This window comes from Eublepharis macularius, chromosome 2 (genome assembly GCF_028583425.1).
Source record: "Eublepharis macularius isolate TG4126 chromosome 2, MPM_Emac_v1.0, whole genome shotgun sequence".
Taxonomy (NCBI): domain Eukaryota; kingdom Metazoa; phylum Chordata; class Lepidosauria; order Squamata; family Eublepharidae; genus Eublepharis; species Eublepharis macularius.
This window is the reverse complement of record NC_072791.1, coordinates 198,290,671-198,317,296: the sequence shown is the minus strand read 5'-3', so window position 1 is coordinate 198,317,296 and position 26,626 is coordinate 198,290,671. Positions and strand designations below refer to the sequence as shown.

Here is a 26,626-nt window from a genome sequence, read left to right as displayed (position 1 = left end):
GAGACAAAAGTGCTCAGGTCTAGCAAAGCTGGTAGTCTGGGTACTAATACTTTTCAACTCATCCACCTGTATGTATATTGGGACATAAATGACAAACTCAGGATTATTCTTGTGCTACCGTACACTAGAACTAACCATTTTAAAAGTAAAATAAGGTTCATGAATTTGTCAAACTATCTTTAATCTCATGAAAAGAATTGTATCATGGAGATAAACATCTATTTGGCTAATATCCCTGCTAAATTTTCAGAAGAAAGGTTAATGGCCAGGGTAAAAAAAATAATGGACCCAACAAGAGATAAATATGTGGTAGATGAGGGACTGTCAAGTATGAATAATATTGCAAAGCAAGTTCATCACTGCCAGGTTTTTGATGTATCAGCGCTATGGATCTAACTTAATTATTTTTGGCATGAAATGGAAAGGGTGTGGGAAGCGGGCTATTCTTTGGTCAGAACCAAGAATTAGATATTTAGAGTCTCTCAAGCCATATTGGTAAATGCTGATAGCCTTCAATGAAATTAATGGAATTCAGGGCTGCTTCAGACTCGATTTTTTAAAAGTGACACTCACAGTTCCATCCTAAGAACATTCTCCTAGGAGTAAAGCCCCTTTGAATAGAGCAGGATTGCCAGCAGACTGGTTTAGGATTGTCTTCTCAGGCTACGTGAAACAGGATGCTGGACTAGATAGACTGCTAGTCAGATCCAACAGGATTCTTCTTTATGTTTTTAAGTTTGGTGCCACTGTTGTTTTTGAACGGTTTGAAGGTGAGTGACCAGTCTACAACACCGTTGCAACAAGGGACACAGCCAGCCAGACCAGAAGCGATGGCTCTGCAACAAGCCCAGTTTACCTGGGAGAGCCCTGATTTTAGAGCGCTGTCTTAAAGAAACGTCCATCCATTTTCGTAAGCAGCAGCTGCACATGTGCAAGTTCGCTAAAGGTAAAGCCCTAGGGACACGTATCCTATAAGTGCTAACTCTGAAATCATCCCATAGTGCCATTGATGGTAGTTAACCTGTTGTTGCTCAAGCAAAAAAAGAAAATGGCAAAAATGTATTTTTTTCAAATAACTTTTCTTCCCAAAGCCTTAGAATTAAAAGTTAATAGTATGGCTTCACCATTGGTCAGTTCTTTTGCCTCTCCATGTTCACCAAGACCAAGCCTGATTGGCTCACTGTTAAAAAGGGGAAGGGCCTTGTTGTACACACGATGCTGCTGCATACCAAGTCAGACCACTAATCTATCAAACTGGGCATGTGCTCTACTCTGACTGGCAACAGCCCTCTGAATTCTTTCACATCGCTTCCTACCAGAGCGTTTTAACTGAAGATGCCAAGATGCGAATTCAGGACCCCCTGCACGCAAAGCAGATGTTCTGTCACTGAGAAACAGCCCCACCCACAATTGTAGAATTTGAAACGGTAGAGTTTCAACTGAAATTTGCAAGGACTGGGCAAGGAGGGCACTTTGAAAGTTGAACCAGGCTTAACTCTCCACTTCCTGTTTCTATGAATTAATCCTTGGGGTAGGTTGCATGAAATGAGTGATGTCAGCGCTACTTGGGAGCAGGTCATCTTGTCTGTAGTGGCAGCAAACAGTTTGAAAAAGAGCACGTGAGGAATCACATTTATTTTCCTCCTAAACTGAAAGGGGGGAAAGAACAGGCCTCATCAAAGGAGGAAGCGGAACAGACAGGAAGCCCAGCGCTCACTGTGTTTATATGATATCCATTCATCCTAGAGGTTTGTACGGGACAGTTCTCTGTCCCAAGTTCTCCAAAATGCTAACCACAAATCCAGCTTTTCTACCTAGAGGAGCATAAGCTTGGACAGGGAGGGATGATTTGAAGGGTTATGGGGCTTCTGCACAACCACAGGGGACTTGCCTGCTCTTTCCCTATTGTCACGTCTCACTGAACCAGAGACAGGCTGGTTACTCTAAACAGTCAGGCAGTGACTGGCTACAGCTAAACAATTTTGCTTATACTCCTTGGAAGGCAGACAGCAAAGAGAGACAGGGGTCTCAGGAAAGGGATCTAAGAAACTGGAATTCAAGCTGCTCTAAAATGGGGTGTATATTCTCACAGCTACAATAGAGTTAAGATCATTTAATGTGCAATACTTATGCCAAACCCTGACCTGGATGATCCAGGTAGTCTGATCTTGTCAGCTCTCAGAAGCTAAGCAGGATCAGCCTCGGTTAGTATTTGGATGGGAGGCCACCAAAGAAGGCCAAAGTTGTTATGCAGAGGCAGGCAATGGCAAACCACCTCTGAAAGTCTCTTGCCTTGGAAACCCTATAGGATCAGCATAAATTGGCTGTGACTTAACAGTACAAAAAAAACTTAAGCCAAACAATATTTATCTACCGTGTCCTATTCTTTGTCAAACCAGTTAATTGGTAAATTCTTCCTGTCTCTTATGCCTACTATTTGTCTGCCTCCAAGACCAACTACACCCATCTATCTATAAATGACAAGTCGTAGACGCCCCTAGGTTTACCAGATGCTACCCCAGGCTCAAAAGAGGTACTCGTGTGCTGGACTGTCCTTATTTTTCAACTGTCAATGGACACTCTGGAAAGGGTCAGGGCACAAAATTCTGAATCAGCTATAGCTACTACTAGAAGATAACAAGGATGGAATAATTTCAGGTTATTGAAAACAAGCAGGCCATGTCACAGTGATACCCAGCATTATGCCTTGCGAGTAACATTTACAACCCCTCTATCGGGAACTAGATCAGTCCAGTTGGCTAAAATGACTGTATAGAATTAATGAAGGCAAAATAATACAGACAAAGAATGCTTTGCAAAAATGAGTCAAGTACAGCAAAATCAATACTTCATAATGTTGACTGTCCTTTTTTCTGAACTCTTCTTTTACTTCCAGCTTTAAAAAATGCTGTTCAACTTTGCTCTGGGTTTCTAAAATGAAAGCCGAATAGTCTGAATTTCAGAGCAACTCTCATTTGGGTGTTACATTCAAATAATTGTCGTGGGAGCTGGCAAATTGATAACGCATATTTAAATAAACACTGTTTTTTTAATACTCTGTGGGGACAAGAAGTTACTACATCAAGGTAAAAATAGTGGAACCTGCACCTTCCATCCTATAGCTTTTAAAACAGGAGACACAAGAATCAGAAAATTGGTGCTATATTCTAAATTTTGACCTGCGTGGGTTTGATCAGCCATGTGCGACATGTCCTCCCTTAGAAATCAAGGAAAGTTCAAAGGTCAATAGGATTTATTAGTTCTTTCCTTTTTATACATTTGTGGTTATAATAAATAACATCTTGCATTTAGTTACTGCATCTGATTAATGATGAACCAGTGAAAGTTCTGAGGAGTTCCTCAGAATGTGAGAGAATTTTGAGATGGGTGGCCATTTTAGTCTGTTTGGGAGAAAAAACCCCCATCCAAATGGTACCTTAGACTAACGTGCCATAAAGTTATAGGACTAGAGTATACTTCATCCAATGCATGAAGTGTTATCTCCTACTTGGTTATTGGGGGGGCAGGGCGGGGCATAAGTAGTGAGACAAAATGGCCATGAACTACAAAAGGTCACAGTCAGTGACGTCTCTAGACAAAGGCCTTAGGAAAGAGGATACCATTGTCCCTACTGAGGCCTAAACAAAAAGAATCAAACTTGCTGCCAAATCCTAACTCAAAATTTCACCTTGGTGTCTCCCTTAGAAATTGCTTAGTTGAGGAGTAATAATGACTTTTAGATCAGAAGCAGAGTGTCCTGGGAGACTGAAAAGTTATCCTGCTCATTTTTTAATTTTGCCATTTTTATGAGGGATCTGATGCCATTCTTAAGGCTACACAAGTCTTTGGTGTATTGAGTTTAAGAAACCTTACGCGTCATCAAACAGAAAGACATTAGAGTTGGTTACAGGCAATAACATATGTTATATTCGACCCTTTGACTGTGTCAGCATCCCCAGGTTTCCACATAATTTTGCCATAAGAAAGCAGTCACCTCACCTGTCTAATAGGAAGCAGTTCTGTCTTCAACTAAGCCTTCAGCAGTATAACTTACTTTGCAGAGACAGACAGCATTGCTTGACTGCTCTCTTTGTAAAATGGACTGCAAAGTAAATATGGATTTATAAACTTCATAATGTAACTCAAGCAAGCCATGCAAAGCTCCTCAATGCTACAACGAAAGTTTTCTAATTTGCATATACAGTTATATTGTCCACTTTGTGATCCCATTAATTCCTTAATTGTAATGATGTTTCTGATAGGAACTGAAACTTAGACTCTGTTTACCAAGCCTACTGTGGATAGCTAAAACCAGTAGAGCAGCAGCAGATTCAAGAGTAAAGGTGGAGAAAGACTGGAAAGGTTAAAAGTGGTATACTGGCTGCTACTGAGACTCCTAATGTTCTCTTTAGTAGACTCTCCTCCCCTGATTTGTTCTGCTTCCAACCATCAAAGGAATCTAAAAAGAGGACTAACTGGTATACAGTTAACTAATATCTCTAGATTCCCCAAGTTTACCAGCTGTACCAAAGCTGAAAGAAGCTGGTTCTGATTTAATAAAGTATTTACACTCCTTTTGAGGGTATACACAGTGTTCCTTAAGCCAGAGCCGGGAATCTAAAAGGGCTATGCAAAAATGCCCCCCTTAACATTCCATCCTCCATCCCTGATATTCTAGGGCACTGATAAGGCTGTCTAAGGAAAGTACATTTCTGCTCAGCATAGATGTTTCTGTTTTACTTAGAAGTAGGAGAGATACAAACTATTACAGTGGTGGATAAAAGGCAGGTGGAGGTTGCTAGGCAACTGCCAATACATTTCAACTACTGTTTCCTAATAATCCAGGAGCAGTAGGTGAATGTACTGTATGATCTTCTCTTTTTCCCTCCCTACTGCTTACCTCCCATCCAACAGAACTAGACTGGGGATGGAATGCACAGGTTAAGAGTGGAATGGCCAGCAAGCATGCCTTGTCAGGGTTGGGGTATTTGACTGCTGTAAAGCCTTTACATAAGCCAACCTTGATGACAAAGACATTTTCAGAGCCCCACTAAATTAATGCCCATATTCAGTGTTCAACCCAAAAATCTCTCCAAACAGTAAAAAAGAAATAGGATCCTTTGGCATAATGCACTGCAAATGTGCCCATGACATGTCCTAGCATTATTGCAATCTTTTGATTGGAACATGATCCTCTTATGCACTCTTAACTGATGCTGTCATATACCACATAAGTAAGATCGTATTTTAATCAACTGGTTTGATGTAACTGTTATAATTAATATTTGTTTAACATTATCAATACATAGCAAAACCTCTGTACAAAAATATATTGTATTTCATATACTAATAGCCAAGTAACCGTGAACTGTGGATACTTAAAACTGGAGATTGGGGCCATGAACGGACAAGACAGATCTTCCTACACACCTGAAACATGCCCCAGGTTTGCAGAAAAATCTGAAATTAAAAGGAAGGGGGTTAAAAAACCCCAAAATAGTAAAAAGAGCACCTGTAGATTTAACCAGATGCCCTCAGTGGCTGTTGCTAGGTAACCATAACAGTTCCAGGCTTGGTTTCTGTCAGAAAAAGGCAGGGGGCAGGGCCTTTTCCAGAGCTGTTTTGGCCTTTGGGGTCAGGGCCAGAAGCAACCACCAGGAGACTTGTTACTTGTGAGGATCATATGGAGACAAGGTGAATGATGTAAGCTGCTTTGGGTCCCCATTGTGGAGAAAGGCAGTATATAAATGAAGTAAATTAAGATGAAGTTGAATTAGATGAAGTTGGGGGACAGATAAAAATAAGGTTTTTTAGTGGGCTTGGAGAGAAGAGGGTAAGGAAAGGTTAGCATATGAGGGCTTCTAGGAGGGTGGAAAGAAGAAATAGTGTGGGGAAGGGCATAAAGGGAAAAATGAAGTACCCCTGCAGGTCCTTGCATGTTCCCTGCCATGCAATTGGGCCCAGCTTAGCCAGCACCACACAACTAGGCCATAGAGGAGAGGCTGGCGTGGGGAGAGGTGAAGACAGGAACAGACAAAGGTGGGTGAGAGGGACAGAAGGAAGCAGGAAAGGGGAAGGGATTTCAGGTGGCAGTGAAGGGAAACAGGACAAGTGGGGGAGAGGAAAATGAGATGCCCCCAGTTTTGGCAGGTTCTCCACTTGTATTCTATTACCAAAGTGCCATCCAATATCAAAGCTGTGATAGTTTCTTATTGTTATTCAATTTCTGCTGGCTTTTGAAAAGGGGAGGCGGAATCTATTGGATTGGATCCAGTCCAATTTTTTGCAACAAATTCTCGCTCAATTCTCCCTCCTTATTACAGCCCCCATCCCACAAAGCTTTTGTCCGTCAAGATCTCATGATTCTCTCCTCCCTTTTGTTTCAGCAGGAAAGCAGGTTGAATCCAATCGATTATCATTCCCTTGAGTCACCTAGTAGCTAGCTACTACATACTTTGTAAGTAACTAGTACTGACATTTACAAGATGTGAAGTCTCTTCTACATATACAGATAGAGAGACTATTAAATAGTTTACTTTATATATTAACTATTTTGTCCCATAGAGTTAGGAACCTTCTCTCCAAGGAAGTCTTTAGTCATGCATGCCTATATGTCACCTGTGGGCAAAAGGATATATAGCAGGAAAGGCAAAGATCTCTGTGTGTGTTTGTGTGTCCTTTCCCACAGTCCCTGAAAAGATGCCAACAAAACAGAAGCCAAACAGTCTATACTGTTTTGAAATCAGAGACATGTAGAGTAAAGGGGAAAAGCCAGCAGCATTTGGTGAGTGGACCATCCCTTTAAAGACGTGTGGAAACGGCCTCTATCATGACTGTTATTTTTTAAAGCTGGTAAAATTTAGGAGGACTAGTTTGGAAATTGGAAGCCTTCATTGCTCCTTTAATTGCTCCAACCCATTTCACACGTATGCAGAGTTCACACATGCGCACACACATACAACCCCCCACCAAAAAAGATAGAAATTGCTGCTTTAAGTTTGAGTTATTTTTTTTAGAGTGGTGGCAGTTCACTACTCTGGGTTGTGTAAAAGGGATAATATGATGTAGAATATGGGAGAGCCTCATCTGCATATAAATAGACCTAATCAGAAATGCAAATAGCAATCAGGATAAATTCCTTTTTTTAAAAAAGCCCCGTGATAATTGTGTGATAACAAAAGGTCAAATACTTCCATTGTCTACATTTTTAAATTGCTAATAGCCAGTAGCTATGCTTTCCTTTGCAAAATGGGATGTGGAAGCAGCCGACGAGTGCCAACTGGCAATCGCCCTCGGATAAACATTTGAGAGATGTTTCACCTTTGTCCTTAATCTATATTCTGTAACATCTTTACAATCCTGACTTCTTCAGTCAGATGAAGATAAACTTAGCCATCAAATCATCATTATGTGAAATCAAATGCTCCTTTAAAATTTGTGTACTGTGAGAGACTATCCTCTTTTCTATCTGTAAAAAAGCAGCTGACTGGATATACTTAATGGATATGCAATTATATTCTCTGCACAATAAACCAAACCTTCTAATGCCATAGAGATAACTTTTACATAGTATTGTTTTAATATAAAAATCTTTGCTGTTTGGAACAAAAATGAAGCCCAAAATGACCTGTTCTTACAAATTCTATGGGGTTGATTTTCCAATCCCAGATGGGAGGTGGGGCGGGATCTTTTATAAATCTAGAATGCTCTTATTTCTATTAGATCTCATTTTTTTATCTGTAAATAAATAAATAAAATAATCTTAATGGATGCATTTATTCATACGTTCCAATTAGGATGCCTTAGAATGCAATGTGTAAATACCAAATATTTACTTCACTATTGAAATGCTGCTTTCTGCATAAATAGAAATCTAGTGAGCCAAGAGAGCCACCTAGTGTCATACCTTGGAATCTTAAAAAGCGTTTTCACAGGATGCATGTCAAATAAAGGTGGATCTCCATCACCCAGTTCAATGGCCGTGATCCCAAGGGACCATACATCACACCGAGCATCATAGGAGTAGTCATACTGTTGTTCACAAGCAATGACCTACCAGATGAAAGCAAAGAAATCACATTAACCTTCCCAGAGTCACATTGTCCAAGAAGGACATACATTCACATTATTACTTAGTTACCGATCTAGATTCCGCTCCAGGCTTGGTTGTTCCACTCCTCACATGCTCATTCCCTTTTTTTTTCTTTTTTGGCACGATACAGTTGCAACTGGTAAGTGCCTCTCTGATGATCAGCTTAACTGGTAACGAGGGTTCGAAAGATTTACAAAGAAATTCCTGAAGTTGCCCTTCAAGTTGCCTCCAAAATTAAAAATTGCTGGCTGAAATATTTTAAGAACCATTTCTACAACAATTAGTAACAGTTAAAAAACTGCGCTGCTTTTTGTTCCCATTATCATTTTACAAGTTATAAGAAAAATGAACGTGTACATCTAAATAATAACAACAACTGCACATATAGACTGCTTTTCTAGACAGATTAGTGCCTCACCCAGAGCGGTGAACATGTTAGTGTTATTATTATGGAAAGAGTGTTTCTCCCTTTCAGTCGCTGCATCAGCCCAAGCCCTATTATCCCTTAGCCAATAGATGGCAGTACCTATGATCTCCATATCTTACAGGTGACACAATGAGTCTGCATCGATCTATTCTGGGAAAGATGTCAGGTTATCACTTGCATGCTGGTGCATAAAAGAAGCTGGCAATTCAGGTCGGAGCCCACCGCAGAGTCAAGAAAGAAGTCTTATTTATAGTCTAATCCTAAACAGAGTTACACCCTTCTAACTTCAATGGATTCAGAAGAGTATAACTTTGCACATCCCAAACTAATAGTTTGGGATGTGCTAATAGTTTGGGATGTGGGACACCGTGGTTGAAATCTCCAACTGGCTATATAGGTCATGAATGGTAAGTAGGCACTGTATGTAACTTTGTTTAAGAATGAACCATCAGTTTTTTAAAACCACGCTCTCTGTAATGAAACAAAATCAAAGCCTCAAGTGCCATACAAAAAAACAATCTAAAATTAAGCAATGCCCTAAATTCTTAAGAGGAAAACAACCTTTCCTACAATTTAAACAACCAATAAAATACAGGCATAACAATAGCTGAGAACATTCACAACTAAATAAATTGAGCCTGGTTGAAAAGAACTCCACTTAAATAATGAAAAAGCAAGTTAAAAGTCACAGCCCATGTGGTTCCCACAACTCTAGAAGGTAACTTTCTTGAGGTCAGAAATTAGTGGGCATGGAATATGGGAAAGATCCACACCACTGGTGCCTTTGGCTGACAAGATTGTGGGATCCAGTCCCTAGTGAGAAAGGCTGGCTATAGCTCTGACCAGATCTGTGTGAGGGAAGAGACAGAAAGAACACTGAAACCAACACCTTCAAGAGATTTTACATCCAGACACTATAAGGTGAATTTGGCCTTATCCAAATTCTAACTTGGATCCTGTCTTTCCATGTTTTAGTCTGAAACCCAGTGTTCTAGGGCCAAAGTAAACATACATCATTTGCAAATCTCTGTTGTTCTGCTCCCACTCTAATTAACATCAAGTCAGCCTGGACCAATGACTGACCATAAGGAGAAATCGGAAAACACCATACAGACTGACACCAAAACCATAAGAAATGCTGGTCTGTTAATTAATATTAAATTATTTGATGTCTTTGTTATGTTTCATATTTGTTAGCCACCTTGGGCGTGCTGTGGCAGGCAGGCAGGCAGGCAGGCAGGCAGGCAGAAAGAGAAAGAAAGAAAGAAAGAAAGAAAGAAAGAAAGAAAGAAAGAAAGAAAGAAAGAAAGAAAGAAAGAAAGAAAGAAAGAAGACAGTTTATATGCTTTTGATGAGTCATATCATGAACTGAGAAAAATGCCTAAAAGTGGCTTCTTTAAACATCTTCCACTGTACTGACGAAGCAATCAATTCCAGCACCCCTCCTTTGGCCCAGCAGATTCAGTACATCCATTAAAAAACATAGCTGCGGGCATACAATGTGTAACGTGGAATGATTATGACCACAGAGCCAGGCTAACTGGAGACTGCACCGTATAATTAGCACAGTTGACCCACCAAGCTGGAAGGAATCAGAGGTTTAAAGAGTTGAACCTCCTGGGAATAATTCAGCCCTTCACTTGGCTCGTGTTACTACTACCACCTCAAGAGCTTATGAGGTCTGACAGGGGACAAACCCTGAAAGTGGCACAGAATAGTAACCCTGGTTCCAAGAAGAGTAAAATGGCTAGCCAAGTTAAAATGAAAGGCACCATCTGAATTTCTTCCTTGGTTTTGTTTAATTTTATTTAATTTATTCATGACAATAATGCTAGTGGGTTTTGTACACTTACACAACTGAGTTTTATACATTCTCCAGATACCATTGGAAGACAAGGGAGAATACATTAGGATTTCTAACTCATGCGGCAAGGTTTATGGTAGCTAGCAGTGCTGGAAGATCAGCTATAAGTGGCTGGACAAAACTAGCTATGTATGTTAAACTCAGCAAATTCACACTAGAAGGAAAGGCATTTATGAAGGGTTTAACAATGAGTTAAAAAATTGCTTCTTGTCCACCTACTAACCAATTTGCTGCTGCTTCTTTTTTCCCATGTAGCTGTTTGAATATACCTAACATGTTCTGGGTTGGACTGCAGGAAGCAGAACAACAACAACAGAAAGCAGCAAGATTATGGATTAGACTAAAATACATTACTGATCTTTAAACTTATCTAAATAAAACGTACATTGGAGGATGGGCTCTGGTTTGGAAGAAGCCGAAAGGCGCTGCTCCCCACAGTAACTGATCATGTGGTTCTTGCCGTCAGTCAAACAAAAACATTTAAACAACAAAAGTTCAGAGAAGCCATTAAGGTTGGTTTTGTTCTCTATGGCGCTGACAGTTCCAACATGAGAATTCATAGTTCCCAAATCCTTCCTCTTTGCAGATTCATAAAGTCCAAGCCCTGCCGTAATATTTAATATAAATTTTCAACTTGAATACAACAGGAGCACCTAAGCTATTTAAGACTGCCTTGTGATCCTACAAAGGCTACAGACATGAGGTCTTCAGATGGGGACCTGAAGCATTTTTGTCTGTTTGCTTGCTTGCTTGCTTGTTACATCCAATCTGACTAAGAGTCCTGGAGAACTCTAAAGCTTGCACAAAGTCTTGTGTTTCTTTGGATGGTCCTAGTAAAAGATATCTATGTGGGTTTTCAACTTTGGACAGCAACATGCTGTAACCAGCCATCTAAACAAAGGATTCTTCAGCTGGAGGAAAACGATCTAGGAAGAGATTGAGCTGATAGGATTCCTTGCTCCTATCACTAGATAATATTGCCTAGTTTGATTCCTATTGACACTAAACTAATAGTGCATTATCTAACATTAACCTCCAGTTTTATTAATATAACGACTCCACACAGCACCATTCAGTCCATTGAAAATGGCCTGGCATTCTACACAAGGTGCATTGCAGACATGTAGTTTTAAGATCAGTACCCGAAACAACTTTTTTCCCTTCTAATTTTTTTTTAAATTCTGTCTTGAACAGATATGGAGAATTCTAAAGTTTAGATCTGGTTGGTTCTAAACGGTTATATTACTTTTGGTCAGATCCAACATTACAACGCAGCGGGGCAGCTGCCGGGCCCCTTGGCTTCTGGTAGGGTTCACTGCTGCGGACTCCTTACTCCTCTGGTGCCTGCACTCACACCCTTCCACTGCCTGCTTGTGAGTGATTTGTCAGCTCTGCTCCCAGCTGCATATGCTGCCTGGTGCTGCTGGGAAAGGGTATGTGGCTGGTGTATAAAGCACCAGCATTCCTAGTGGCCAGGACTGTGGCACTCTTAGAGCCAAGGTACAAGTGACGCCTGACACAGGTTGGACACTTGTCAGCTTACCTCAAGTTTTGATGGGAAATGTAGGCGTTCTGATTTTACAGCTTGGCTCTCCATTACAGCTGCAAGACCAGAACGCCTACGTTTCCCATCAAAACTTGAGGGAAGCTGACAAGTGTCCAACCTGTGTCAGGCGTCACTTGTAGCTTGGCTCTTAGCTGCACCCAGCACCACTAGGGAAACCGCATGCAGACAGTGTGGGCAGCTGTGGCTGCAGGTGGTGGGAGAGCTTGTGAGAGGGCAAAGAAAAGATGCACAGGTAGATGGGGGTGGGAGGACAAGAAGGGCAGCCTAATAGTGGGCAAAGGGGAACCCATGCGCACTCTCTGCCCAGGGTCCTCCCAAACTTGGAAGCAGTCCCACTTTTCCTTTTAGACTTTGCATTGGGCAACCCTGGCTATCTGCATTCTCTGCACAGAGGAGGTACCAGACAAGTATGTGGCCTCAGGCTAAAGGAGAGATGAAAAGAGAGCATGTTATGAAATGGTTAAATGTTAACACTGTGTATTATGCCCCCCCCCAAAGTCCATAGAAATTAAAATAACCACAATTTCCTGAACATTATTTGTCATACAGTTGTCAAGTCCCCTTCTAGTAGTATAATATCTCTATGTGCCTCTTGAATACAAAACAATCCTAGAGTACCCATCGTATCTTGGCTTTTATTGTCAATGGACACTTTCAACAAGAAGGAAAAATTACTGTGGCAATCATTAGCGCATTTTCTAGCTTATTTTTTTCCTTATTTGCTACTCAAAAACATCTGTTTCCAATAATGTCATTTCATCAAAATCATATGAATCGACTCCTTCAAGAGGTGACTCAGAAGGAAGTCATAATCAGTTTTGCTAAGCATGGAAAAATAAAGTTCCTCTCCCCCACCCCCACCCCCACCCTTTTGTAAAATAGTCGTCAGCCTAACTACATAGCAGCAAAATAACATCTTTGAAGACGGTTTTTTTTAATGTGTGTGTAAAGTGCTGTCAAGTCACGACTGACTTATGGTGACCCCAGCAAGGGGCTTTTGAGGCCAGTGAGAAGCAGAAGTGGTTTGCCATTGCCTTCCTCTGCAGCATCTTCCTTGGTGGTCACCCATCCAGAGGACTGACCCTGGTTAGCTTCTGAGATCTGGCAAGTTCGGGCTGTACTATGTCACCTTCTCTCCCGGTGTTTTAATACTGTAAGTAAATTTTAAGGCAAGGCACTAGCTTGGCTTTACATGGGGGGGGGGCTGCACACACCGTTGTATCTTCACTTGTTGCTGTCACCACCTCACACATACACGCCATCCCCTTCTTGGGCAGGCATGACACAGAAAGGACAGATGTGATACCAATTATGGAACCCCACCTCCCATATCCCAGAATTCTCCCTTTCCCTTTTCTTACTGAGCCACACTATAATCTTATAGCACAGCCTGACATGTAAAGGGAAAACATCCCTTTAAATGGCTAAAATGGGAATGGTGCAAAGTAAGGAGATGCAACAGTGAGCAGTCACATGCCATTTTGAAAGTGGAGCTTAGCTCCCTCCTTCTTCCTGTAGTGGCAACCCTGAAGTTTCCCGTTTGTCAGAGAAAATTAGGATAGTTTCAGGTGGGTAGCAATGCTGGTCTGCAGTCAAAGAATAAGATCTGGGTCCAATAGCACCTTAAAGACCAACTAGATTTCCAAGGTATGAGCTTTTGTGAGTCAAAGCTCACAAAAAGAAAATGAGGTTACTATTCGGCTCAAATGGCAGCCGGATGAGTCATGCTCATATGCCACAACACAGTCTCGATTAGGATTGCCATTTGGCTTCTTTGCTCCAGTGGGAGGGATGGAGTTATGTTGCAAAGTCACTTCCAGTTGTACCCACAAGTGACATCTTGGCACTAGGAAAAACCACGGAAGCATGGGGAATTCCTAGAGCATTGTGATGTCACTTCCAGGTTCAACCGGAAGTGACATTGCAATGTCACTTCACAGGCTCCATTTCTGCTCCAGCTGGAGTCAAGAGCAGTGGTGGAAGCCAGGAAACTGCCTGCCATGGCTGGCAATCTGGTAAGCAATTTAACTCCTGTTTACTGGAGTGGGGACTTCCCACCGTCCATGCAGGAAAAAAATCTTATGTGGAAACAGCAACAGAAGTTACCTCATCATCAATAACTCTGTAATTAACTTTAAAATTATAAGCTTATTTGTTAGGAATAGAGAAAATACGCATTCTCTACGAAGTCTCCTGTTACAGCAACAAAGATCTACATTTATTTATTAGACCCCCCCCATTCAAACAATGTGTACATGCACAATTACTTTCATATGCCTTTGAGGCATTGGAAATTAAAAATGGTTGTTTTGTATTTTTTTAATTGTCCTCTTTAAATTGTGTCACTTTCCTAGAATTTAGCAGACAGAAACTCTCCTATTTAAATTGCATTCAAGCACATAACAAAATGTCCATCTGATTCAAAAAACCAAAAACAACTAATGTTAGTTAAATAGATTTTTAAAATCCTAAAGCTATTAACCCGGAGCTGTCCTTGTTTCCCACAATGTAGGCCAATGAATAGTGAACAGGACAGAGATGCTGAAGGGGAGAAAAGGACAAAAGATAGGAACGCTTTTTAATATTATTCTGTACGCTGGGCAATGTTTATTTCCAATTAATTGTAAAACATTAAGACCCAAATTGCTATTTTCTGTTATATAGAGTTCTGCCAATTCTGCTGGGAGCTAGATTTTTCACTGGAACTTATTTAAAAGCATTTTCAATTACAAATGTCAGGCATATGTTGTTGAAAAGTCATTTTAAATGTAAGTTTGATAGTGTAAGTATCATTTAGATCCAGTTTTAAAACCCTGTTATTATGACTAGATAGGAAGGGAAGGCAGACTTTCAAGTGGAAAGGCCTTATTCAACCACAGGCTTCCACATCATCACTGGAGATGATGCTCTATTTTACAATAAGAGCATTTTTAAAAGACTGTGAGCTTCATATCTTCTATTCAAGCTGTTAAAGGGGGCAAAGGCATACTAAGAGGCATTCTTCAGACATGTTCTTAGTATTCTGCCAATTCATGGATCGCTTTTCTTTAGATTGTGAAATAAAAAGTCCTTGTTCTCTTACATACGAATTTTAACCTACAAAAACAATTAATGCTACTGTTGCTAGGACATTCTTGGGATTCTACTGAACTTTCTGACACAAACATAGCTCTGATTAAACAGAAGCATGCCTTTGAAATATATTTTCTTCTCAGGAAGCATCAGTAATAGATTTTGGGGAGGGGGAAATAAGAGTTCCCATCTTTGACTGACTACTCAAAGTGATTGTAGACACATGGTGACAGTACAGGGGCCGTGCCCAGGAATAATTCTCCATATTCAACAGCTTTACTCTGGATATTGGCATTCTCATCCATTCTCTGCTAGGGAGCAAAGAGCAACAGAGGAAGAAGAAAGAGATGTGCCAAGGAGCGAAAGGAGACCCTGGCATCCCATTTAAACCAGACCACCTCGCTTACATGTGCAGTGTTAGCCTGACCCATTCTGCCTTACTAATTTATTTATTTTATTTATTTATTCAATTTATATACCGCCCATCCCAGGGGCTCTGGGCGGTGAACAGTTAAAATTGATAAAAACAAAAACTAAAATCAATATACAAATAATAAAACAAATTAACAAGGTGCAGTGGTGGGGAGAACCTTCTCCACCCCAAAGGTGGGAGGCCAACATGGCACCGCCCCCTTCAATCACCAAACGCCTGGCGGAACAGCTCTGTCTTACAGGCCCAGCGGAACGATAATATGTCCCGCTGGGCCCGGGTTTCCATTGACAGAGCGTTCCACCAGGCTGGGGCCAGGACTGAAAAAGCCCTGGCCCTGGTTGAAGCGAGGCGGGCTTCCTTAGGGCCGGGGACCACAAGTAAATATTTATTCGCTGATCGGAGCGATCTCCGGGGAACGTACAGGGAGAGGCGGTCCCGAAGATATGCCGGTCCCAACCCACTCAGGGCTTTAAAGGTAAGAACCAACACTTTGAACCTGATTCGGAATTCAACTGGAAGCCAGTGCAGCTGGCGCAGGACAGGTGTGATGTGTGACTGGTAAGGTATACCAGTCAGGACCCGTGCCGCCGCATTCTGGACCAGTTGTAGTTTCTGGATCAGGCCCAGGGGTAGCCCAGCGTAGAGTGAGTTACAGTAATCTAGCCTGGAGGTGACCGTTGCATGGATCACTGTAGCCAGGTCCTGGGGCGTCAGGTAGGGGGCAAGTTGCCTGATCTGACGAAGATGGAAAAATGCAGACTTGGCAACCGCCGTGACCTGGGCCTCCATCGATAGGGAGGCATCCAGGAACACACCCAGACTCTTTACCACTGGCAAAGTTGCCAGTGGTGTCCCATCCAGGGCAGGGAGCTGGATCCCAACATCTGGCAGCCCCCGTCCCAGCTGCAGGACCTCCGTCTTCACTGGGTTCAATTTCAGTCTGCTCTGTTTCAACCATGCCGTCACAGCCTCCAAAGCTCTGGCCAGATTGTCTGGGGCCGTGTCTGGCCGGCCGTCCATCAACAGAAAAAGTTGGGTGTCATCCGCGTATTGATGACAACCCAGCCCAAACCTCCGCACCAACTGGGCGAGGGGGCACATATAGATGTTAAATAACATTGGGGAGAGTATCGCCCCTTGGGGAACCCCGCACACCAAAGGGTGACGGGCCGATAGATCTCCCCCGAGCGCCACCCTCTGTCCCCGACCCTGGAGAAAGGAGACCAGCCACTGTAAGACTGTCCCCCTAATCCCCACGTCGGCATGCACACTTAGCAACTCAAACGAAATGCCAGCTGGATGAAACGTTCCTTAAGTTTCCAGATAAGTACCCCTCTACATGCATCGATTTCAGCGTGTGTAATGTCATCTGTATGTGTATTGTCACCTGTATATTGAAATGATTTTCTCCTTGTCTTTGTCCACCCCTTTTCTTAGTTTATTGCTTTAACTAGACTGCAGAAAGGACTTGTCAGTTTCGAAGAACCGGAAGAAGGATTGGTGGCTGTTCTTTGACGTTTCCCTTTGTTTGACCTCCTTATGTTTCTTGCTGCCCGTTTGGTATTTATAGACAGACGCAGTAGCATGGATGTACCTGTGTGTAGAACTGGCCCATAAATCCTATCAGCGCTGTGGCTCCCGCTGACCCTGGGATCAATGTCCATGCTTTGTCCCTCACACTAGCTGTCCATCCCTCTAGCATATGCACATTGAACAGGGACTAGTAGTTCTTGAGAAAGCATGTCACGTAGGGCATTTTGAATCTTTGTCTACCTCTCAATGTCATAAGCACATTGTCTCAATTCTAGAAAAGAGCCTGGAATTGGGCCAGCAAACTGGGTTTCCAAATATGACAGCCAGATCTCCCAGAAAATGGGGGCGGGGGGGGTCACCATTGCCAGCAAAGTAAGTGACATCACCACATAGGGGCGATACTCTAGCATTTGTTTCTATAAATATGCATGATCTAAAATTTAACCTCACTTTACTATTGTTTCTTTCATTATCGTTATTCCATTTCCATAATTCTCTTTCATTATTATTTCCCACTGGTTTCAATAGAAGACACACACACACACCCTTTTGTCAGGTCTGTACCTTTATGGTTTTCTTGCCAAACTGGACAAAATTCTGTGGGATTGTAATATTTCCCCTGGGACACCCACTTTGCCAATTTCAGAAAGATAGAAGAAAGGGCCCCCTTTTAAGGCAATGAAAGGCACCCATGTTTAACTTTAAGCCTATGGGGTAGGATCATAGGAAAGATTCCAAACAGTAACACAGACGGCATTGCAGCCACTTAGTTTGAAAAACAGTCGCGTGAGGAAGAAGCAGGCTGACACGGCAAGGGCATGTGGTGGCATTAGGAGAGGAAGGCATCTGAATAGGTAGGCAACAGCAGGAGGATCTAGAGGCATAGATGTATCTGGATGAGAGAGTAAGGCTTGGAGAGCAGCAGGCAGAGAAGTGCAGACTGCACGAGAATACAGAGTCTTGAGAGGAAAAAGGAAGACCAAGTCCTACCCTGTATACTTCAGGATTGGAATCCCTCACAAATATATGTAATACTAGGTGCTACAGTTTGCAGTCAATCAACAAAGCCCAGAGTCCACCCCCCCACTCTCAAGGAACCCTGTGTGCTCTCTATGGCCTTACTAGAAAACCCAAATAGAGGGCAGAGATTGCAACAATGAAAGAAACGGGGCGGGGGGGGGGTGATGAGTTTTTTTCTGTTATAGACTGTTTAGATGGGAAATTTGTTTCATTTTCATATTAATTATATGATACACCCCCTTTTTGTATTTAATGAAGAAATGCACAAATCTAAGGATAACCCAAGTGCAGTGTTTTGAGCATATGAGGAGGGTATTATACTCGGGAAACACTCAGTTTTCTCTGATAATACTAAATTGAAATGTTAAACAAGATGGCCATTTTCACATGCCTGTAAGCCTCCGGAAAACTGCACAAAACTCACAGCACGACAGCATCTTCCTAGTGCTATTTCCCGACACGATCCTGTTTAACGGCACAATGATGTCAGAAATCGCGCCTTTAAATAGGATCATGTTGGAAAATCGCACTATGAAGATGCCGCCGTGCCGCAAGTTTTGCACGATTTTCCGGAAGGTTACAGGCTTGTGAAAATGGACGATGAGAAAAACTGTAGTATTCAACAAGTTTCAAAGACAGCAATGTCTGCTATAGAGCAAAGAACATTACTCTAGTAAAACGGATAGTAAAGAGTTATCTGGAATCTGATTGTCCCCTAGACTGTTCTCTTACTTTCCTTTTCTGTGTTAGTTCCTTGTTAGTTGGGAATAAAGCAGTGTTACATTCATCTGTTCCTGTGAGTATGGTGATTTGTTTCATGATTGCACAGTGATCACAAAAATTACAAAATGGATTCACTAGAAAAATAGTACTGTATAAAGATTTAAGCTCATTTTTCTTCCCAGTTTTGGTCACACCACTCTTCAGCGAACGCCTAAACTCTTGGGTTTGCTTATTTTTAAAATGAATTGAATATAATTTAGGGTTGCCATCCCCCTTACCTTCAATCTGGGGGTGTGGGGTGACAGGTGGGGGTGCTGCTCCTCCTTTGTGCACATGTGAAGTGTGTGCGCTCCAGGGGGGTCTTCTGCTGACAACATTTCCAATTTAAAACTGAAATGACGGGGGTTCAGCGGTGCCAAACTGGACCCAAACTGATTTGGTCCTGTGGAGTCCCTATTGCTTACAGTTGGGTGTGGTGGTTAAGAGCAGCAGGACTCTAATCTGAAAAACCGAGTTTGATTCCCCACTCCTCCACTTGAAGCCAGCTGGGTGACTTTGGTTCAGTCATGGGTCTTTCAGGGCTCTCTCAGCCCCACCCACCTCACAAGGTGATTGTGGTGAGGATAATAACAACACACCTTGAAACTGCTCTGGGTGTTAAGTTGTCCAGAAGGGCAGCATATAAATTGAATGGTTGTTGTTGGTGGTGGTGGTGGTGGCGTAAACTGGAAGTGACATCAGTGCAAGGCCCACGGACTATGCACATACCATTGTGCCACATGCTCCATGGGCTCCAACCAGCCTCCTGACACCTCCTCCCCCAACAGCCTGGTGAAAGGTGGCAAGGGATGGCTGGTGGCAGAGGGGGGATCTCCTGCCCCAAGTAGGGGGCTAGCCACCCTACTATAATTTATTGTCATTAGGGTACTACAAGAATTCACATCTTTAGAAACCCTGAAATTTAAAAACAACACAGAAAACAGAAATAAAAGCAAGCCGTGATCAAAGTAGGGCGTACCTCAGGAGCCATCCAAAATGGGGTTCCTACAGATGTATTTCTTCTCAACCTCGTGCTACTGAGCTGTGCAGAAACACCTGTAAGGATGAAATAATTCAAATACTGGCACAGGAGCATTCTTATTGACCTTTTAATTTACACAATACATTTCCCCACAATTGGATCACTTCTTCCAATTGTGACTTTTACCAACATGTGTTGGAATTGTTCTGTCATTTGATTTTTCTGGAAAGATGTAGTTTAGAATCAGTTCCTTTGAAACTGGAATTCTCATTCCATCACCTTATTCAGGGACACATTCCAGCAATCTGAACACTTCTAAACCCTTAGAACTTGTTGCAGGGTATCATTTGGAACAAGATAAATTATTGTTACAGTTCTGTGGTCTGGAAGCCATGACCTCCAGTGCTATGTAAGAACTAGGCTGAAGACCTAGACTAATTGATCAAAGAATGAATTATTATTATTTATAATAGAGATAATCCAATGGGTTGGATCTGACAAACCACGTGTGAGAGCTGCAGTAGCGTAGTGCTTAAGTGGCTGGGCTGCAAACTAACACTCTGGTGGTTCAAATCCCACTACTGTCATGAGCTCAGCAGGCTGTCTTGGGTAAGCCTTACAGCCCCAGCTCTCCACCTGTATTGTGGGGATAATAACAACACTGATCTTGTTCACCACACTGACTGGGGCATTAAGATATCCAGAAGAGCAGTATATAAATGCAGTTATTAGAAGTGGCTCTTCCTCCATCTTGTCCTTTTCCATAGAAGCTCTCTTTAACCCACAAAAAGGAATTCTCGGAGGTTGGACAATCAACATAGAGCAGAACCACAAGTGACAAAAGGCACAGATTGGACACTTGTCAGCTTCCCTCAAGTTTTGATGGGAAATGTAGGCATCCTGGTTTCGCAGCTTTGCTCTCCGACTGCTGTCCAATGGACTTTTCAACTGTCACTTGTCCAACATTCCGCCAAGCTGCCTACATTTCCCATCAAAACTTGAGGGAAGCTGACAAGTGTCCAATCTGTGCCTTTTGTCACCTGAGGTTCTGCTCATAGACAAAGGTTCTGTGGAGTGAAGGGCTGCAGTAAGGAAAGTCACAGAAGGCTTTTCCTGGTGTGAGAGACTCTGGCACAAGAAGGAGGAGGGCAAGGTGATTTCACCCACTCCCCCCCCCCAGTGCAATCCTCTATGACACTTGCTTCTTGTTCACAAGAGTACCCTAACAACACCTTTTAACAGGGCTGCCTCGGGAAGGACAATATCCACTTCTGTGAGTGCCTTTCACTTGACCCTCAGAGGAACCAACCCAATGCAATTCTCTGAATGAGAAGAATTTATTAAACATGACTATTTTATTTAACTCTCAACATTTCCTGAAGTTCCCCCCTTTTTTTCTTTACATGCATGTTTTGTTTTATTTCCCAATTTGGATTGAACTCACTTCACTGTTTTAAATCAATTAAATTCCCTTGGAGCAGGGAAGACTTATTGAGTACAAGGGATGAGGGGTAAGAATTTGCTGCCATCAAGTTTGTTGGCTTTTTTAGTGGTTCTACTTTTTAATTTTTTAATTATTTTCCTATTAATAATCAATAAAATGCTAACAAATAAATGTCTTTTTTAAAAGTCATTATGCACTAGAGGGCCACAAGGATGCAGGCAGTAAGAAGGACTATGTCCTTAGAGTCACTCATGAAATGACATAATTCTCTTTAATTAATAATTACTCACTGTTTAGTCATCTCTCCTCTATCCAGTCCATACAAATACAATTAAATCTGAAATGGGTGCCCATACTGTTTTGTGGGTGGCAGACAGAGTCGACATTTTAAACTGAAAAGAGCATGTTGCTCTTATTTTGAAATAGAAATTTTTACAAATTACTATTTTTTGGCCTGTTTAGTGTCAAAATATCACACATTTATGCAAAAATAAAATAAAATAAACATGACAACACCAAAATCAACCCTCCATAAGTGGTTTTCTTTGCTAAACTGAACCACTCAATAACTCAAACGATTACTTTCCTTACTTAATGCAACATGGCGATTATGTGCAAAATATTGAAAAATGCTGTTACACAATACTGTTCACTTTCTAACTTCCTCCCCTTTGACACAGTCTTTCTGTTGGCACTGATAAATTATTTCTTGCAGCTCCATCTAATTATTTTACTGGGAAGATTATCTCAGATGAAAAGTGATTTACACGCACGCACACCAATTTGATGCCAAAGAGGCTACTAAAGAAGCTGTTCCTTTGGACAGTGGCTACTCAACATTTGTCCAGTGGCTACTCAAAAAAACAAGTGTTGCAACCACTCGTCAGTAATGGATTTCTGTTCCTTCCAGGTAATAAAGAGGCATCTGTTCTTAGATTCATCTGACAAATATTGCTAGCTTTAAAGTATCGGGAAATTAGCGATAATGCAGTGATAAATCTGTTTTATATATCTATATCTATATATAGCATCTTATTTTAGTTTGGGGGTGAATTCCTTTTTTATAGAGTTATTTTGGATAAGCCAGATGTACATACTGGCAATGCAACTGAAACTGTTTTTTATGGATAGTGGTGATTAGATTCATTTCCCCATCTTGCCCTGTTTACTGGCTTTAATATGCTTCTAGCTCAATCTCATGCATGTTTACTAATTGAGTTCAATGGGCCTTACTCCTAAGTAGGTGTGATGAGGCTCGTAGCTTTCTTTGTTACCCTTGTGTCAGATTCTAGATAGGCTTTTTACAGTGTGAGTTTTTTCTTTTACTTGATTTTTTAAAATCCTTACCAAGAAATTAGCACATTTATCCAGAGATAAAGCTTACTGCAAATCACACACTTCTTTTATCCTTTTCTAGATGCTTCCCAGTCAGACTCGCTCATATCTAACAGCTGTAATTGCAAATTAAATGGATCTGTTAGCTTTTGGGCCCAGAGGACCACTTTACCTTCTGCTGAGAGGGAATAAATGTGCCGGAGGCGAGTCACAACCATTTGAGAAAGAAAGATGTCTTATTTTCATGGGCAGAAAATGAAATATTTAAAGTCTAGATTAGAGAGACAAATGCCTTCACTGCAACGCAAACAGATTTTTGTAAGTAAAAATAGCTTGGGGAAGAATCATTTTATGGGCAGATGCTCTAATCCAGCAGGGGCATACAGTTGTAGAAACAGGGTGCTGTCTTGGATTTCCGGAACTATCCTGATACTGGGATGTATTGTCCAGTCAGATACTTGGTGGTAGTGCTAATGAGTTATGCTACGAGGCCAGCGTGGTGTAGTGGGTAGAGCGTCACGCGACAGTCTGGGACAGCGGGGTTCAAAAACCTCCCATGCTTCCATGGAAGCAAACTGGGTGACCTTGGGTGGTCATCTATCTCACAGGGCTGTTGCGAGAAACTGGAGGAGTGAAGGATGGTATTGTAAGCCGCTTTGGGTCCCCATTAGGGAGAAAAGCAGGATATAAATAAATAAATAGGAGGAGGAAGAGGCAGAAACTGAGTTTCACTTTCCCTATGAACCCCTTCCCCAAACATCTGATCAGCATTATTGCAGATCATCTGGTTAGATCTTTGAACATCCAGCCTCAGCTGCTTTGCTTGCACAGAACTGAAGCAGGGCTGGAATTTCCTCTCCCGTTTCCTCTCCAAACTATTATGAATTTAATGCGAACCCTTCTCCCTCCTTTGTCAAGTTTTCACCAGTTATGAACATAGAGATGCAGAAACCTTTCGGCTTTCACACAGTCAAAAATAGATGCCTTGAGCTAAACATTACAGCCATCAGAAAAAAAGAAAGGAGGAACAAAAGTAAGAGTGTGACATTTTTACCAAAGTCAACAAGCTTGACTCCTCCTTCCGTCGTCAGGAGAATGTTGTTCCCTTTGACGTCACGATGAATGATTCGGTTGTTGTGTAAGTGCTGCAGACCCTGGATGCCAGCAACAAGAACAAAAAAAGATGCTTACACTAATAGTTAAACATAATTCTCCTAATGTTGTGTATGGGGGGGGGGTAATCAAAACAATCTGTGCTTTATGCCACAGAAACACCTGCCCACTGTATCCCACCCTCAAAACAGGCCCCTGCTGCTTCAACAGCCAGCAGATTAGCATCAGCCACACCAGCATTTATAAATGGAAAATGTATCAGATGGGTAAATTGCCCCCTCTGCTGTCATTAGAAGCTTAATGAACATCCTTACCAGGAGAGCACCGTATAAGATGTAGGAGATTATAGCTTCATCCAACCGTTGGCCACACTTCAGCAGGCCTTTGACGAGGTCTGTGACAGACCCTCCATTACACAGCTGTGAAAGGGGCAGCGGAGGAAAGAGAAGAAGGAAAACAAGACCTCAGTTATTCTGCAGACCTCCTTCAGCTGGTGACTCCCTCCTCCACATGCCTGCAAGCAACACATCAGTGTCCCACCCAACATTCAGTGGAATGGACATAACTACTGAGTTTTAAAATGGTCATTTCCCAGTTATCAGTCACAATCCAAAAATGTTTGGACTTTGCACCTCCCATTCTTCTTTGCAGGAAGAAGTATGCCATATTTGCACAAACATTTTCCAAGGCATGCAAGGAGCAGATACAAGAACAAAGACCACATGCAGGGCTCTGAGCCAATGGGGTATAATTGTTAGGAGTAGAGGTGGGCATGGACCGGGAAAAACCCACAGGCCGTGAGTCCATGGTGTTTCATGGACCATGGACCATGAAGTTTTCATGGTCGAGCCCCAGTTCGCGAACTAACCAGTTTGTCGGTCCCAGCTGCCAGGACCACTCTAAACCACCACCACCCCCGCTCCAGCTGACTGGCGGGCCCACCAATCAGCTGGAGCAAGGGGGGATTTAATGTTAAAGTGCTCCTGGCACCACTTGCCAGAAGCACTGGGAGGCTTTAATGGACCACAGACCAACAGACCAACGAAAAGTCCATGGGTCTGTGGAAAATGGGCGTCCCATGACCCACTGGTTCACAAATGCCAAACTGGCCCGGTCCATGCAAAACTTTAGTCCATTTTCCGGTCCGTGTCCACCTCTAGTTAGGAGTTTTGGACTAGTCCCACACTCTCAGCCTAACCTACCTTACACTGCTAAAATGGAGGAGAGGAGGTAATGTAAGCCATTTTGGGTCCTCATTGGGGAAAAACATAAGAGTATAAATGAAGTCATGGCTATCATTACAATCCACAAATAATATATTGGTGCAGAAGCTCCAATGTGTATTCCTTATGCATAAAGGCAACTCATGTCAAGAGGAAACAGAATTCCATGCAGATTCCTTTACAGGTCCAATCCAGTCAATTGTAAACAGAGTGAAGGTGATCTTTGCTGTGGGAGTAGCATAATATATGGCATGGGAACTGCAGGAAGGATTTATTCATTTTAGATATTTTTATAATGATTTTCCTAAACTTCAAAGTGGTTTACAAAGAGTGAAAACCAACAGTATACAGTAACAATTTAAAACCACAGCAACTGTCAAAGAGCCCTAACATAAACAGTATCAACACGGAAAGGCTCTTCTAAACATATCTGTCCTGTCTATGAAAGGAATCAGGCCATATTTGAACAGCATCCCCCAGTCAAAGAAGGGGATATTTGCAGAAATTCCACACACAAACCTTTGCTCCATTTACAGAAAAGGTAGCGCAAGAGTAGGGTTGGGGTGGCTTCTGACCATTTTCATTTCCTGTTGCAACCACCATTCCCAAGGGTCCCCTAACTGCCAAGAGTGGCTTTTCAGGGGGCAGGAGGGAGCTGCGCTGAGAAGGGGAAGGAGGCAGGGATCTCTTTCATGAACTCACCTCACTTCATTTAAAAAATCAGATATATTCCTTTAATGTTTTTTAGGATTAGGCTGGCTTATAAGTAGATGCTGTTTTCCAGTACTATTTCAACATTATCTTGCATTTTGCAAAGGCACCACGTTAGAGGTGGTATTGATCTATTGACCGTTCTTGAGTGCAGTCCAACAAGCAGAATTAGAAAGGGGAGGGGGGAGCGGATTGTTTTTAAACCCCAAAGGGTTGATTTTATTTTTTAAATCTTAAATTTAAAGCACAGCATTTATATTTTTTATACTAATGTGAGACAGTCACACTTCAAAACTGCTATTGTGTGAAGAAAAGTCCAGGAGTATTATTAAAAAAAAGACAGACAAGATTGATGTACTTGATAACCAGGAGGCCATAAATTACAGTCATTTCAAACCTTCACTCCATCAATGCTCCTGCTGGCAGGCAATATAAAATAGACAGCAGACATATCTCTCTATACTCAGGCTTGGTGGTTTGCTCTGCAAACAATGGAAATGAAACATTCTGATCTAGAAAAGCACTGCTTCTTGCAAGCAGTTCCCTATTAATAGCTTTTCTATACAGCAAGAGGAGGGGAGAAAAAAATGAAATTTATTTCATTAATTTTATTTTTACCCATGTTTCTCATGCAATTGTTTTATTCCCCTTCAATTGCCCTTTCTGGTGTTTTTCCCACCTCCCATTTTGGATGTTTACTAGCACAATATCTGGTGCAGGGCACTGAGATAGAAACTATCTACCATTCATTAAACTAATTACCATTCATTAATATAGTTATCATAACTAATTCCAAAAATCACTGTAATGACATTCAGAAACAACAAATAACAAATCATCTGTGTTATCTGTTGGTGACTTTTTTTTTGTCCCAAAAGGGCTCAAGGCATCAAGAGAAGAGAAAGAATGTCTCAGCAAAATGTACCCTGGAATTACAACTGATCTCCTGGTGACAGAGATCAGTTCCCCTGGAGAAAACAGCTGCCTTGGAAAGTGGACTCTATGGCATTACAGCCAGCTGCAGCCCCTCCCCTCCCCAAACCCCACC

At 41.9% G+C, this 26,626-nt stretch overlaps 1 protein-coding gene across 1 annotated transcript in view; it reads right to left on the bottom strand.

Annotated features, from left to right (window-relative positions):
- The window catches only part of MYO3B (myosin IIIB), a 307,149-nt gene that overhangs the window by 269,600 nt on the left and 10,923 nt on the right, over positions 1 to 26,626 (bottom strand). The window contains 4 exon segments of the mRNA XM_054972682.1: positions 7,907 to 8,052; positions 19,750 to 19,826; positions 23,586 to 23,685; positions 23,959 to 24,063. Coding sequence (XP_054828657.1) covers positions 7,907 to 8,052; positions 19,750 to 19,826; positions 23,586 to 23,685; positions 23,959 to 24,063 — 428 coding nt within the window.